Here is a 15,453-nt window from a genome sequence, read left to right on the forward strand (position 1 = left end):
ACTTGCCTACAGATGGGCTTTGGGTCCCCACTCCGTACTCCCCCTCATTCACAATGACATGATTTTTTGTTCTTTGGTGCCTGATACCTGATCTCTTCAACACCTCATGATCACACAGGCTGGTGTGCTTCTTCCATCATGTGGACATAGTTAACTACTTACTTGCTTAGATGGCTGCTTGTTTGAATACAAGCCTTTAAGACCTAGTCCATTTGATAGCCGAGCACCATCTGCTTTCTTCACCACACTTTGCTGTAGCACCTTATCTTCAGTGATCATTTCATGCAGGAGAGTATCAAGCAGAGCCATGTTAACAGAACTAACTGTTCTTGGATTGGGACTATGGTTAAGGAGGAGCCCAGAATCCATCTGCTTTTCCATGGAATATAACAACTGAGATTTACTTTGGCAGTCATCTTATGACAAAATCTAACCTTCATAGGACCAACTGCACCAGCACCAGCAACAAACCAGCCAGCAAACAAAGAAACAATCAAATGGAGGGAGGGGGATGAGGGAGGGAGAAAAGCTAAAAGCAGGAGAACAAAAACCCACATAAACAAAAAAGTACAGCATTGTCAATCATCGCCCTGGGGTAGAAAGTGATTGCACTGATGACATCAATTTTCCAAGTGACACAGCACTTTGGACACTATCAGTATGAGGAGTCTATGCAAGTACATATCCACCTTGAGCTGCAGCCTATGCGTTGCCCTACACTGCTCAATCTCCTGTTCTAATCAGCTCTGTTTACCCAAGTATGGGGCTTGATGTCAGGGGTATTTTTCAGTTTGAAGATGAGTTCAAGGGATATTTTTGGTTTAAGGTTTAAAGATTATTTTAGGGCAATAGTTTCATGGATTAATCTACCCTCCACAGCTTCAGAAACTTTGGATTCCATGAAAATTTGACTTCTGTTCTGAATTCCCACCCCCTGAAACTCTAATCAGACTTCTTCTATAGAATCTTTGATTGCAGTGCTCTGTAATGGTATCTTGGGCACCATTCAGTTCTCATAGTCTCATTACAAAAGAAGCAGTTGTTCATGAAGGCAATTAGTCACACATTCCATTTTCAATTAGCCACACATTCCAAGTTCTCCTCCTATTCCTGACTCTCCTTCCTCTGTTGCTCCACCAGGTGAATAGAGACCAATTGTTGTTCTTTAGATGGTTGCTTGCAAGCTTTTAAAACCCCAGGTACAATAACTAGAAGGTATAACAGAAGCACTGAATGCTTTATTAGGCCAGCTACCTGGCTGTCCCATGAAACCATAACCCTAAACTCCCAAACCAAGGAGCCAGATTCCATGAAGTGTTTGGATATACATAATCAGTCTCAGCAGTTACTTGTTTTCCCTTTTGGTTGTTGTTTTAAATACATCTATCACATAATTTTTTTCCAAATCAACTTTTTACAGATCTACAATTTATTGGCAGCCATTACAATAATTGTCAATGCAAATTTTCCATTATGATTAGCCTCTTTTCCCCTTCTTCCTACCTCTCATAACTACTAATAAACTTTAGCCTCTTTACATTTACCTGTTCTTATCTTTTTATATAAGTGAGGTCATAGAATATTGGTCTTATGATTGTCTTATTTTTGTTGGCATAATTTTTTCAGCTCCATCCATACTATCAAGACATCATTTCTCTTATCAGCCAAGTAGTATTCAGCTATACGTTTTGTTTATCCATTGATGAGTATTTAGGTTATTTCCACCTTTTGGCTATTGTAAATAGTGCTGCAACACTGGTGTACAAGTCTTTTTGAGCCTGCTTTAGAGTCTTTTGGGCTATCCCTAGGAATGGAATTGTGCTGGGTTGGGTCTATAGTAGTTCTATTTTCAGTTTTCAGAAGAACTACCAGACTTTCCCACTGAGCCATACCCTAATGGGTCCAGCTGAGTATAAAACTAGGCTTGGCCATTCCAAACATTTTCCTCCCATGTTTCTTGCTCACAGACTCTCTCCACCCTCTACACCTTCCCACTTGCCACTTGCGAGCCAAAAGCCTCCTGTCGGCGCCAAAGGCCACAGCACCCCCTTCATTCAAACTTGCCAATCAGGGAACTATCTGGTGTTTTCCCAACCCTTGCCACACATCTCACCCCCGAGCGTTGGTTTGTCCATGCCTTCCTTTGTGTCTGGGCTACTCTTCCCATCCTTGGAGTAGGCTGGCAGGCTGTACTTCCCAATAAGTCTGCTACTTGAGACCCGTGTTTCGGCCCATCTTTTTCTATCAATACCATTTTGCAGTTTCACCAGAATAAAGATTCCAATTTCCCCACATCTTCACCAACATTTTTAGACTGTTTTTTTTTTTTTTGCCTTAATTCATCCTAGTGGAAAAGAAACGATATCTGTGAGCTAAATTTGAATCTCTGATGGCTCATAACACTGAGCATCTTTTCATGTGCTTGGCTATATGAGTGCCCTCTTTAGTGAAATATTTTATGATTTTATGATCTGTGTTGTTGTCAAAGTGTTTTATATATATTAATTTAGTGTTAGATTCTTGTCAGATGAACAGTTTCCAACAATAATGTCCCAATTGGTAGCTTGTCTTTTCAAGTTTTTGGTAGTGTTTTGATGAAAGTATTTCCGAGGTCTCATTTTTTGATGTTGGTACTTTGTTATTATTATATCAGATAAACCATTGTTGAAAGCTAGATCTGACAGATTGCCCCTGCTTGTTCTTCTGAGAATTTTGTGGTCTTCATTCGCACATTGATGCCCTTATCTATTTTGAATGTCTTTTTGCATATGGTGAGGCATGGATCCTGTTTTGCTTTTCTGAATGTGGAAATCAGCTCCATTATTCTTTTAGCTCCAAGTTTTAAAATGCTAATTTCCTTGGAGAAATCAGACTTGTAACAATTTTCAGTCACTTACATTTACTGTGAAGTAGCCATACTCCTTGAGGGAAAAAGTGGTATGATGTCAGAAGGGACATTCAAGAAGGGATAAAGACAACCAGCTGATATAGGGACGTCAAGCAGGACTCAGAGGTAGGGTATTTGACTTGATTATTTATTTCCCTGTTTTGTCCTCCTTTGATATCTTAGTTTATGATTCTAAACATTAAGTAAGCCAATCCCAAGAGGCTACCACCAAACCAAGGAAGGCCCTAAGAGTTATTCTTTTGAGGAACAGAACTTCTTTTGACACTGGTAATCTTATTTTTTGACTCTTTGATGCTCCTATTCAGGCTCTATCTACGATAGAGAGCAAAAAAAAATCCACATAAATCTAAAAAATGAAAACACATAAATCCAAATTTAGACTAACTCAAATGCTTCTATATTTATATACTAATTGAATACTCAATGTGAAATATGCTCAGATGAGACTCTTCTCCAAATAAAATTGGTGGTCAAATTGAATCCACCAAATCCAGTATCCTTCTGCTTACCTGAGATAGGCTGAGTCTTTGTCCAGCCACTCATGGATGTTGTGGAATCCACGTCCAGGATGCTACTGCTGTGAGACTTGGGGATATGATGCCAGGCAGGGACCAACCCAGCTGATCTCTTAGCACTTGCGTCCCTTCAAAAGAGAGCCCAGAGTCCAGTAAAAGCATCTGACGGTGGTAACTAGCAAAAATCCTAGGATTAAATTCCTTCAATAAAAACAGCAAAACATTGAACTGATCTAATTAAAGATTTTGCTAAACTAAATCTGAACAAATGAAATTGCGATTCAGACCACGTCTTATCTCACTTCCATCACATCTTATGCATCTAGCACAATGTCTAGCATATAGCAGACATTCAAAATTTACTGAATGAAAATAAGCTCTCCTATAGACTGCCTTCCTCTCTCTTACACCTTTGTGGCATATTTTCAGGATGTTCTCAGGGGCCTGTGGTTAGGGAACAGCAATGGAGAGGAGGATAGAGTTACCACCCTTTTCAGTCACTCTTCTCAAAACAAGCATCCTTGTCTGTGGCACATCACTAAAAACAATGTACAGAGATCTGAAATTCACAGAGCGAGAAGGACACAATAAGCTCTAATGAAATATCATTTTACAAGATTCGGAGCATTATTGGCTTTTTCATAAAACACAGGATCCCCAGAGACCCTTAAAAAGGAAGAGGAGGAAAAAAAAATCCTATCCCAAGATGGAAGTAAGATAAATAACAATAGATTTCTTCTCCCCTCTCTCTGATTAGGATTATAGAAATTTTGATTCGCTAATTCATTCTTTCATTCAAAGTTGCTTGCTATATAACTGCTTTACATACCACACTTTAAATTGACAGGGCTTTGCTTTCTCAAGTGCCTTTGACACTCTCTCCCCTCAGAGGGTACTGTTGCTGTGCAGTACTTTGCTTGTCCACAAGATGGGAACAAAATCCACCTCTCCCCTAGTCTGAGCCACCATGCAAAGCCTCCAAAAGATGGTTTGCACTGCTTCAAGGGAGAAGGCCTCTCTCTACTCAAGGGCCAAACAATACCTGCAGACATTCAAGTTTTCAGGCACTGCTGCATCCAGGCTGACAGGGCTGCTGCTGTTCCTCTCGCTGCTCTCGTAGCCAGATTCCATTCGTTGGATGAGACGGGGGTGCTGCTCTAGGAGGTGAGAGCCTGGTCGAGCTGGGCCCCAGGACTTACAGCGGAGGCTTGGTCCCCCAGCTTTACTGGCAAAAGCAGGTGGCTTGTTTAGTTCATCTGGTGTCAATTCTTTAGCTACTCCAATCAAAGGACAAGTTTGGAAAAGGAGGTACACTTAGTATCTGCCTAAAATCAAGAGACCATCCCTCCCTCCAGCTACTCATTCATTGAACTCATATCCCCAAATGCACAACATCCGAATAAAAGATGCACTTCCCCAAGACTATCAGAAAGCCTGTGTTTTTAAATACATAAATCAACTAGAAAGCTCAATTCTTTGCTAATCATCCCCTCACCTGCATCCTCAGAAAAAGGGCTAAGCTGGGTGTAGCCACAGTGCTTCCTTTTGTCCTTACTAAAGATACTATCAATATTCAGAGACTCCCGTTTCGGTCTCCACGTTGGACGATACTTGCTAGAAGAGCTGGATTTGGACTCACTGCTGGTACTCTCTGCTTCCCAGTCGTGGGAGTGCAAGGGCAGGTTCCTAGGCAGCTTTTTTCCAGGCTGGTCTCTTCCCCTGCCCCCAAAGGGGGATCCCAGGTTGGTCTGAGAAGCCACAGATGGCCGGTTATGGATCATATTACTGACTGTCTCTTTAAAGTCTCTTAGCCTATTGATCCCACTGGTTGGTTTGGAGGCATTCCTTGGAGCCTGCTTCTCTTTCAGTGTTTCTCCTAAAAGCACACAGTAAGACAAATACAGGTGTTTACAGTAAACAGGCACCCAGACCCAAAAGTGGAGAATGTAAGGATAAGCCCCTTTGAGCAGAAAGGAGAAGCCAGGGTCAGAGAGTGTGACAGAAACGCATGCAGTGACTAAAGAGAGAGGCATAATGCAGAGTGGCTTGCCTTCGCTGTGGTACCCTGAGGCCTGCTGCTCATCACCTTTCCTCCTAACCCTGCCGGAGCTCCTCTTGCGTTCGATCAGTGACCCTTTCTTGGATGTGTGTTTCTGGTTACATTCACTATCAGTCAGGTGTCCTGAAAGAACAAAGGAATGGGAGTGAGCCGGTATCTGAGACTGACTACTCTCCCCTTGAGAACAGTCTCCCTTTGGGATCCAAGGCAGCAGCACACAATCAGGGTACCCCTAGGCCAGAAGCGGAAGCTTTAAGGCTATCTGATTGAAGTCTAGCGGGAATCATGCAGTAGGTAAGTGCAGAGAAGTTCAAGCATTCAATGGGAGCTTCCAATTTCACAGTGTCTCCTGAGCAAGAACCAGCCTCTCTTCTAGCCCACAGCCTTTTCTAATAGCTCCAAAGGGCAAAGGACACATTAGTTGGCAGTTTTGAAAAAGTAAAAAATCTAAAGGCTGTATAAAGATTATATAAAAATCGCATGCCTAAATATTTTCATTCTGGTAATTTAAGGACAAGCTTCCCCTTTTATTTTTGACTAATTATTTTAGCAATACCTGCCACGTCTAGTTTTCGGTACAGCTGATATTATCACAGGTGCCCTAGTCCTTTTGGACCACAAGAGCGCTGACTGTCTGACCGTGTATAGCTTGGAGGGCCAGGTCTAAACATTCATTAGATGTGGGTCTTTTAAAAGGACACTTCAACTTTGAGTAATTCACATTCCCATGCCCAAGACATGTTCAACAAACTTGGTTCCACTGAGAAATGAAACTCCACAATCCCTCAACACTAGTCACTGGGAGGAGTATGGGGTGATGTAAATGCTAAATGCACTCGCTGCTAGTCAGCCTCAGAAGAGAGGCCTGGAGATCTACTTTTGAACACTTAGTCATCAAAATCCCTATGAAACAGGGGTGTTAACTTGAATGAAATGGAAGTAGGTGGAGAGAAAGCAAGGAGTGAGTGAAGATAAACTATTGGGGGGCTTTGGTTACACTGTTGAATGCAGAACTGATGATCTGAAAGATAATACATGGATATTGCATAGTTATACTTTGATACACGGAGGGGAGGGGGGAGTCATAAATAGGAATTGATTTAACAGCAATCAGTGACCTAGCTCATTTATGAGTATGTATCTTGTTCTGCTTCATGCTCATAGTATATGAATGTACGACTGAATTGAGAGCAATAAAGGTCAGTGTTCCACATAAGGAAGCATATTCTAAAGGATATTAGAATTAAACTGCAGGAAGGCAGGGGCAAATTAAACAGCTCAATTACAATACAAGACAGGCTTACAAGACACTTCTAGGTTCTTAAATGTACTGAGGGCTACTACAAATTTGTTTTCATATGTGAGAATATGAAAATTCTTTAACACATTCAGGCATCAGCAATGTAATGATATGTATACATACTTCCAATCAACTGCCCAATGTAGTCTGTTTTGCTCTGGTCTGATCCCTTTCCTACTTCTACCAAGAAAGGTTTTAAAAAGGAGGGAATCAATTGGAGCAACTAAGTGTTACAAATGTTAAGCCAATAGGACACAACCCTTTTTCCCGTCAAATACAAACACACACCCTTAACATAAAATTGGTTTACCTCAAAAATTCACTTTATCTTGGTTAAATTTCATAAATAAATCAAATTCACACCTAATACAATCTATGCAGTTGTCATCAGAAAAATCCAAGATAAATCTGACAAATCTCTACATACAGCTACCAATTTACCACCCCACCCCACCCCAAAAAAATAGAATACAGGAGACAGAGGAACATGTTAAACTACACCTGGGATGTCACCAGCAAAATTCATACCAGGCAATCTCTAAGACAAACTACACCTAGAGTCTTCAACAATAATTTAAAAGGAAAAAAAAAAAGAAAGGAGGAAACCAACTAATTAAAAGAAACATAAAAGACTCATCAACCCATTACCAAGTGTAGCCCTCATTTGGATTCTGAGTCAAATACACAAACCATTAAAAGCTATGACTCTCAAGGAAGAAATTAAATGATGTCTGGGATTTGCTTCACAATAAGTCAGGAATGAGGGAAGCAGATAGAGATGCAGGTGCAACCAGATGAACCTGAGTTTAATTGGTAAAACTTAGTGATGGGTACATGGAGCGGCATTACATGATTCTGCATACCTTTCAATATAAAAATTCCGTATGCAGAATATAAAGACACACACAAGGCATAAACCATAATATGAAGCCATGAACTCACTAATTCACAAGTGCCCTATGTGTCTATATCCCGTAATGAACCATCCTCTTAATAGTCACCTGATGCTCTCTACTTTACGCTCTCCACTGATGGGAGCACATTGTTCTCTACAGTAACAAAACAACTCAAGAACATCCCCTTTAGGGGACTCACAGTAACAAACAGCTACCTTCCATTATTTTGCTCATCTGGCCTTTGGGAAGCCTGACAAGCTGATAAACTGGTCCAAAATATATCCTGCCCATAAATATATCCCTTCTTTCAAAGTCCTTCAGTCAAGATGAAGCCCAACACGAAAATATGACAAGGTGAAGGACACAAGGAATTAGTGGGGCACCATGGGAAGATTAAAATCGAAAGGAAAATAGGAGAAAGCTGATTTCAGAACACATCATTACAACAATTACAATTGCAATGGTACTTACTGGCATGCTGCTGTTGTTAGCATCTGTACAATGGAGCATCATCAGCCACTCAGAAATATGTTGCTTCTTTGTATCCCACTCAATTACCCCAAATTTGCTGTCCTCCCTTTGCCTGGCAACCATTTAGGACTTGCTCCAAATTCTTTTCCTAGAAGACCCTCTATGCAGGAAGTGAATTAAGCAATCAGGGTCTTTTGTCCTACCTGTGTCCCGACTGCTCTGAGACATGGAATCATTCTCCACATTATAGATGACTGTCCCCTGAGAATCAGAAGAGAAGTGACTGACCACAGACTCGTGATGGGAGTGTTTGTAGGGATAGCTGTCCGTTGAAGAATCTGTTCGAGTGTCACTTGAGATGGAGGGCTCCCTCCCTGAGGAAGGAGGAGACACATAGCAAAAGTGAGGAAAAGGAGGACAGTGACAGGGAGAAGGCAGAGAGACGGTAACCAAGGTCCAGGTGACAAGAACTTTCCTGGATAGGAGGTGATAAGCATGTCCATAGACACACCCATTTCCAGAGACACAAACAATCCCTCCCAACTCTGACCCTACCTTGCTGAAGCCCTCACTTTGCCTGCCACTGTGAAAAACTGTGAGACTGTCAGAAAACCTTGAGGTGAGGGGAATGGGAGGAAGCAAAAGGTTTGAAAAGTAAGATCTAATTAAATGGAGAGACCCAGGCTGACCTGATACATGTAACTAATTATTCCCCTATCACATAAGCTTTCTTCTATATTGCTAGAAATGCCATTTGAAATTTTTTTCACCTAACATTATTAAGCATTTCAATAGCTTTGAGATTTATGAGACTGTTATTTATACTTCAATATGAATTATTTCAGTAGGACTACTTTCTTCTGAGATATGCAAAGTAGAAGAAATGGGTTGAAAGAAGTAGGCTGGTCAGGTCTGGGTGGGGCCCCTGAGTGGGGAGCACCAGGTACCAAGTGAGAAGGAGGTAACAAAAGGGATGGAGAAAGACTTCAAAGGTATCTCTTTTTTCAAAATTATACTCAGGGCCAAGGCTGAATCCAGACGAGGAAAAGGACCATTCGTTCTTCCTCTTTTTCAGAAGTCAAGCCAAAGTATCAGGGCTATACATTCAAATATATTATGATCCTCTTTGGACTATACTGGGAGGGAGCTCACTATCAAGTTGAAAATGTTTCTATAGGAAAGCCTGTTTTCAGTTTCAAAAAACTGACTTAGAAGTAAACTGACCTATTGATAAATGGAAGAATATGTTACTGTGTTTGGAATTTTTAAATATAAATCTCTTATCCCAAGCAAACTGTCTAGCTTTATAACAGCTCAAAATTATTTTTCTTGGTTTTAACAACTCATTTGTCACAGTTGAAGAGATGTATGAATTCCTCTTCTTTATCATTATTGCAAAGTAAAGCACTGATTGTTCCTCCACAAATGAAATAGCTCAGTCTAAATCAACAATTTCTTTCTACTTTTGAATTGGGTGCCCAGGTGATTAAGCAATATATTCTTGAAAGTGGAAAGAAACAAAGCCTGGCACAATTGAGACTTTATTAGAAGTTGGCCCTTCTTTCTCTAAGCTCCTAACTAATTATGAGTCCCATACACCGAATGATCACATGGGATGGCCGGTAGGAGATGGAGAAGTAGGCAGCTTACCTGAGTCTTCACTATCATAGCATGTCCTGCTATATGACTGGAATTCAACTTGAGGAGGCAGGTCCTGGGTGGATACTGGAGTCCCCTGGGGGTCTGCATAAAGCAACAGCAAAGGCTGATAATGTCCCTTGATGCATTTGGTCACCACGTCCTTCCATTTGGGCCCAATCTGAACCACAAACAAGCAAAGGAACATAATAATTACACTTCATAGTCACAATTCAAAAAACTATCTTCTTGTTTGTTTGTTTTTTCCCTAAAGAAAATCAAACAGATGGAAAGCCAGGAATTGGGTAAAGAGACAACAAAAGAAATGTTAAATCTAAACTTACAGAATTGTTAAGTCTCTTTAGAAAGTATTAAAATCAAAATAAGAGAAAGAGGATGAATGAAATTATTGTTATTCCTATGAAATACCATTGAGCTGTGAAACATGAATGGGCAGTCTTGAAGGTGAATATGCTATGTGAGAGGGCGTTAGCTGTTTTGGTGTCCAATTTCTGCTGACAGATATCATAGAAAAGTCCTCATTTGAAATTCACGTTTCCGTAATTTTCTCCTAAACATTAAAGTCACTTTTATGAAACTAAAGGCAAAGACTCTCTCGCAAACTGCCTGAGAGAAAAGGACACCAGTTTCTGAGTTCATGAAGGCAGGGCATAAAATGTCACTCTGCTTACAATAGACACCTGGGCCTCCTGATCTTAGCACTGTGCGGGAGGCAGCTCCGCTACTGCAGTTGAGTAGAGTAATGGAATAGTCATGGAAACAACCATCCAAACAAATCAGCAAACCACCCTCTTCTGGGTTTGAACCAGGCATATTATTTTCTGTTTCTGCTTTTTTAAAATGTTTTATTTATAAAACCCCTTTTATTCAGTCTTCATCTTTTACCCACTGTCATTAAGTCTATCTAGACTCCTAACAACACCATCTGGAGTTTCAGAGGCGGTTATTCATAAGCATCAGGAGAGACGACAGCCTCACTTTCTTCTTGCAGAGGAGCTGGTAAGCTTGAACTGCTGACCCTGTGGTTTGCAATCCAACATTTCCTCAACACCATCACTTTAGAAACTCCTGTTTAATAAGTCTTCAACTGGACAAAGACAAGTCATGGGGAAACTGTCAGCACAGACCTGGAACAGAGGCCAGTGAGTTCTCGAACCAGCAATATATTTTTCCCCCCAGCAATATTCTTATATGGTGTGCTCCTGGAGTTGACAACTAGCAGTGTTTGCTCATATAGATGTTCAGTACATTGATAAATTTTCATTGATTTAATTAAAACACATTTATATGTTTTTCACATGCAAATCTTACTTAATGTCTTTTAAAACAGGTATTACTTTACAAATTAAGAAAAAAATTTCAAAGCTCAGAGAATTTATATAAGTTGCCCAAAATTACAACAACAACAAAAGAGATAAAGATGAAAATCAGAGAGCTAGGCAAAGACTACCCTTAGGGGAAGAAAGTTGATTACAGCCCATTGATTGATGCATGCTATGTTAGCCTTTCTCCCACTCCCCAAATTGGTAACCTTATCACTAGGGGCACCTCATTCCTACAGATCACTTGAACCACTTTGGTCATAGACTATGTGGTTTAGACAGTACCATTTTTTATGCTTTAAATACCATCATAGCCGTTTCTTCCTATCCTATCCCAAAAGATATTAAAGTCTGATAGGGCACTTCAGGGAAATAATAATTAGAGAATAATTTGAGGCAGTTTGTAAGAAAGCATTATCCATTGGCAATTCTGACACTTGGAATTCTGAACTTTGGGCTCACCTTAAAACCTCACTTGGGGCAATAAACTGCTCCTACTCAAACCGCCCAAAAATTTAAAAGAACAACCAAAACTGTGCTAACTGTATGGTGAAGAGATTCAGGGAAAACCACAGAAGATACATGGAGTATTACGTGCTGTGTTATTCACTGAGAGATCGACAATTTGGACCCACCAGCAGCTTCCTGGGAGAAAGCTGAGGCAGTCGACTTCTGTAGAGATTTACAGCCTTGAAAATGCTATGGAGGAGATCTGTTCTGTCTTGTAGGGTCACTATGAGTCAGCATCAACTCAATAGCAATGGATTTTTGAGTTTATATTAATTATATCCTCCAGAAACTTACCAACTATTTGGGAAAATAAAGCTGATACCCTGATAAATTTGATAATAATATATAAAGTATGTCTTATAGAGATCACAAGTGGGAGGAGATAGAGTTCAAAATCATGAAAACAAATAACTTATCGTGTATTGTTTTCAGTTAGTGTTGTTTTGTTTTGCAAACACTAATATTTCTTGAGAAGCTGTTTTCCCAAACAACCAAAGTAAAAGACCACATAAAGGAACTCATTTCACCAAAACAGTCACTATACCTCATTCTCTGTGAATCAAATGAAAGTACTATCCAATACGTTTTAAAACTGCAATAACAATAATAAAACTCCTTGTTGCCTCTCTCAAGCCCCCAAATGAAGTACCTGAGAAGAGGCCAGTGAGAATGGCTGTGTAACTTATATAGTCACTACATGGTCTATATAGAAACTGTTGCATTAGTGTATGTTTTGCTGAGCATATTTTCAGCAATGATAACAAAAATGCAATACAATTATTATTTTAAAAGAAGTCCTTGAATATTCTTACCTCCTTGACATGAGCATCATCAAAATACATCCATTTGCGGATTTTTGTTTGGAAAAAGAATGTGGAATAATGTTTGCCATAGTAACAGATCATTCCCACTAAGTACAGTTCAGATTGCTTGGCCCGATCATCTGTCACTCTAAAAAACAGCTATGGAGAAAAGAAAGCAAGGCACACTCAACTCTTTCACATCATCTCTCAGCAGATTCCATCATCAGTTCTTAAGTAAGGCACGGACCTGCTTCTCCTCTCTTCAGTCTAAGATTTTTTTGGCTACTCAAAACTTATTATAAAAGTTAAACCCAAAATGGGTAAAAAGCAAAATAGAGGAGAACTAGTAAACCGTTAACATGGTAATGTTTCCTTTTACCTTTCTTAAGTGTTTTCTAAAATATTTAATCATACATAATTGTAAGATCTAGGAAAGTTAAAAAAAAGTAAAATAAACTTTCATGTTTCAAAGGTTACTTACCCACCAGCTGGCCCTACACATAAAAATTTCCCTCTGAGGTCTTAAATGGAGGGTAAGAAAATCCCATGAAAGAAACAATGCTCCTCCATGATACGATTGCTGAAGACAAATGGGTGCATAAACAAATGTGGTGAAGGAAGTTGACGGTGCCCAGCTATCAAAACATATAGCGTCTGCTGGGGGACAGACAACCGAAAAGTGGGTGAAGGGAGACGTCGGACAGGGCAAGATATGACAAAATACCAATTTATAAACTATCAAGGGCTCATGAGGGAGGGGGGAGCGGGGAGGGAGGGGAAAAATGAGGACCTAATGTCGGGGGTTTAAGTGGAGAGAAAATGTTTTGAGAATGATGTACAAATGCACTTTACACAATTGATGTGTGTATGGATTGCGATAACAGTTGTATGAGCCCCTAATCAAATGTTTAAAAAAAAGATATAGCGAATGGGGTCTTAAAGGCTTGAAGGTAAACAAGTGGGCATTTAGCTCAGAAGCAACAAAGCCCACATGGAAGAAGCACACCAGCCTGTGTGATCACGAGGTATCGAAGAGACCAGGTATCGGGCATCATCAGAACAAATAATCTTACCATAGTGAATGAGGTGGGGAGTGCAGAGTGGAGACCCAAAGCCCATTTGTAGGCCACTGGAGAGCCCCTTGCAGAGGGGTCTTGGGGAGGAGACGAGCCAGTCAGGGTGCGATGTAGCAACGATGAAAAATACAACTTTCCTCTAGTTCCTAAATGCTTCCCCTCCCCCTGCCCACTATCATGATCCGAACTCTACCTTGCAAGTCTGGCTAGACCAGAGGATGTACACTGCTACAGATGGGAACTGGAAACACAGGGAATACAGGGCGGATGATCCCTCCAGGACCAGTGGTGTGAGTGGCGATACTGGGAGGGTAGAGGCAGAGTGAGTTGGAAAGGGGGAACCGATTACAAGGATCTACATGTGACCTCCTCCTTGGGGGATGCACAACAGAAAAGTGGGTGAAGGGAGACATTGGACAGGGCAAGATACAACAAAATAATAATTTATAAATTATCAAGGGTTCATGAGGGAGGGGGGCTGGGGAAGGAAGGGGAAAATGAGGAGCTGATGCCAGGGGCTTATGTGGAGAACAAATATTTTGAGAATGATGAGGGCAATGAATGTACAAATGTGCTTCACACAGTTGATGTATGTATGGATTGCGAAGAGTTGTATGAGCTCCTAATAAAATGATTAAGAAAAGAAAGAAGCAATGCCAGTTATCTCAGTACTTTCATTTCTAAGCACTCAGCAGCATTCTAGATGCTAAAATATATGCAAAAAAGAAGAAGAAATAGTTCCTGATAGTAAGGGACTTAATCAGTTGAGACTACAATCATTAAAAAAAAAAAGATTTAAAAATCAGAATAGTACAGAATATATAAGGAGTTTAGGAAAAATGAGGTTTTATTATGCATAACCTTCTTAAAGTCCCGGTGGCATTGTGGGTTATGGTGGCATCGTGGGGCTGCTAACCACAAAATCGGTAGTCAAACCCACCACCCATTCTCCCATAGATTCTCGGCCTCAGAAACTATGGAGCTCTTCTGCTCTGTCCTATAGGGTCACTGTGATTCAGAATTGACTCGATGGTAATAGCTTTGGTTCAGAGATTCTTTGGAAAGGGGTTATAAAATAGGATTCTAGAGATTTTATTTATTCTCAGTAATGGCTTAATGACATAAAAACAAACAACACAAAAAGCACACTGGATTGTCATAGGACTATCACAAAGAGAAACCAGTAGAAAGGAAACCATAGTTTCTGTTTCTTCTCTTACACTGAAGGATAAGCCTGGTTGTGCCTAAATTAGGGCATGGCACTGAGAACATAAAGAACATCCCCTCCCCCCACCCCCATCTGAACTCTTCCCCTCTTTCTATTGCCCTAAATGGAGTCATAGAAAACCACTATTATCTTCCAAGCTGCTTCATTACCTTCTCAGCAGTGAGGGAGAAGTTCTTCAACGTGAATTTCATATTCTTGAACTCATTTCACTACCCATAGCAACTCCATGACACCAGTAAAGTCTCAAGACTGAACCTCCCTCCTTTAAACTAGTATAAACTAAGCATGAGTAGAGCATAAAGTAATCCGATCAATTGATCTTTTTTTTTAATCAGTAGCTTAGCTTTGCCAAAGGAGCCCAAGTGGTACACTGGGTTACATGTTAGGCTACTAGTAGTAACCACCACAACAGTTAAGTCAACAGACACTACCAGCTACTCCACAGGAGAAAGGAGGCTTTTCTACTATCATAAGAGTTACAATCTTCAGTATATCCCATTTGTCAATTTGTGCCTCCTCTGTGTTTGTGTTCTTTCCTATTTCTGATAGCCTATGTATTCCCTGTGCCAAAGTTCTCAAGTTGGTCTCAATTCCCTCATGGATGGCCCTAATTGTTTGGGGTTTAACTTCAAGGTCTGTGATCCACTTTGAATTTATTCTTGTGCATAGAGTAAGATAAGGGTCTTGCTTCATTTTTCTGCAGGTA

The 15,453-nt window shown here is 40.4% G+C and overlaps 1 protein-coding gene across 4 annotated transcripts in view; it reads right to left on the reverse strand.

Annotated features, from left to right (window-relative positions):
- USP54 (ubiquitin specific peptidase 54) overlaps nucleotides 1–15,453 on the reverse strand; it is a 105,974-nt gene that overhangs the window by 23,553 nt on the left and 66,968 nt on the right. For 2 of the 4 annotated variants that reach the window (XM_045291192.1, XM_045291195.1), the window contains exons 9-16: nucleotides 12,453–12,602; nucleotides 9,800–9,968; nucleotides 8,353–8,523; nucleotides 6,906–6,962; nucleotides 5,474–5,605; nucleotides 4,919–5,299; nucleotides 4,466–4,697; nucleotides 3,418–3,551 (exon numbers count right to left, since the gene is read on the reverse strand). In XM_045291192.1, the coding sequence (XP_045147127.1) occupies nucleotides 3,418–3,551; nucleotides 4,466–4,697; nucleotides 4,919–5,299; nucleotides 5,474–5,605; nucleotides 6,906–6,962; nucleotides 8,353–8,523; nucleotides 9,800–9,968; nucleotides 12,453–12,602 (1,426 nt within the window). The remainder of the gene's footprint in view (nucleotides 1–3,417; nucleotides 3,552–4,465; nucleotides 4,698–4,918; nucleotides 5,300–5,473; nucleotides 5,606–6,905; nucleotides 6,963–8,352; nucleotides 8,524–9,799; nucleotides 9,969–12,452; nucleotides 12,603–15,453) is intronic. The other 2 variants (XM_045291193.1, XM_045291194.1) reach the window with 2 other exon arrangements.

Source organism: Echinops telfairi, unplaced genomic scaffold (assembly GCF_000313985.2).
Source record: "Echinops telfairi isolate 266 unplaced genomic scaffold, ASM31398v2 ScPeMD7_70;HRSCAF=299, whole genome shotgun sequence".
Lineage (NCBI taxonomy): Eukaryota > Metazoa > Chordata > Mammalia > Afrosoricida > Tenrecidae > Echinops > Echinops telfairi.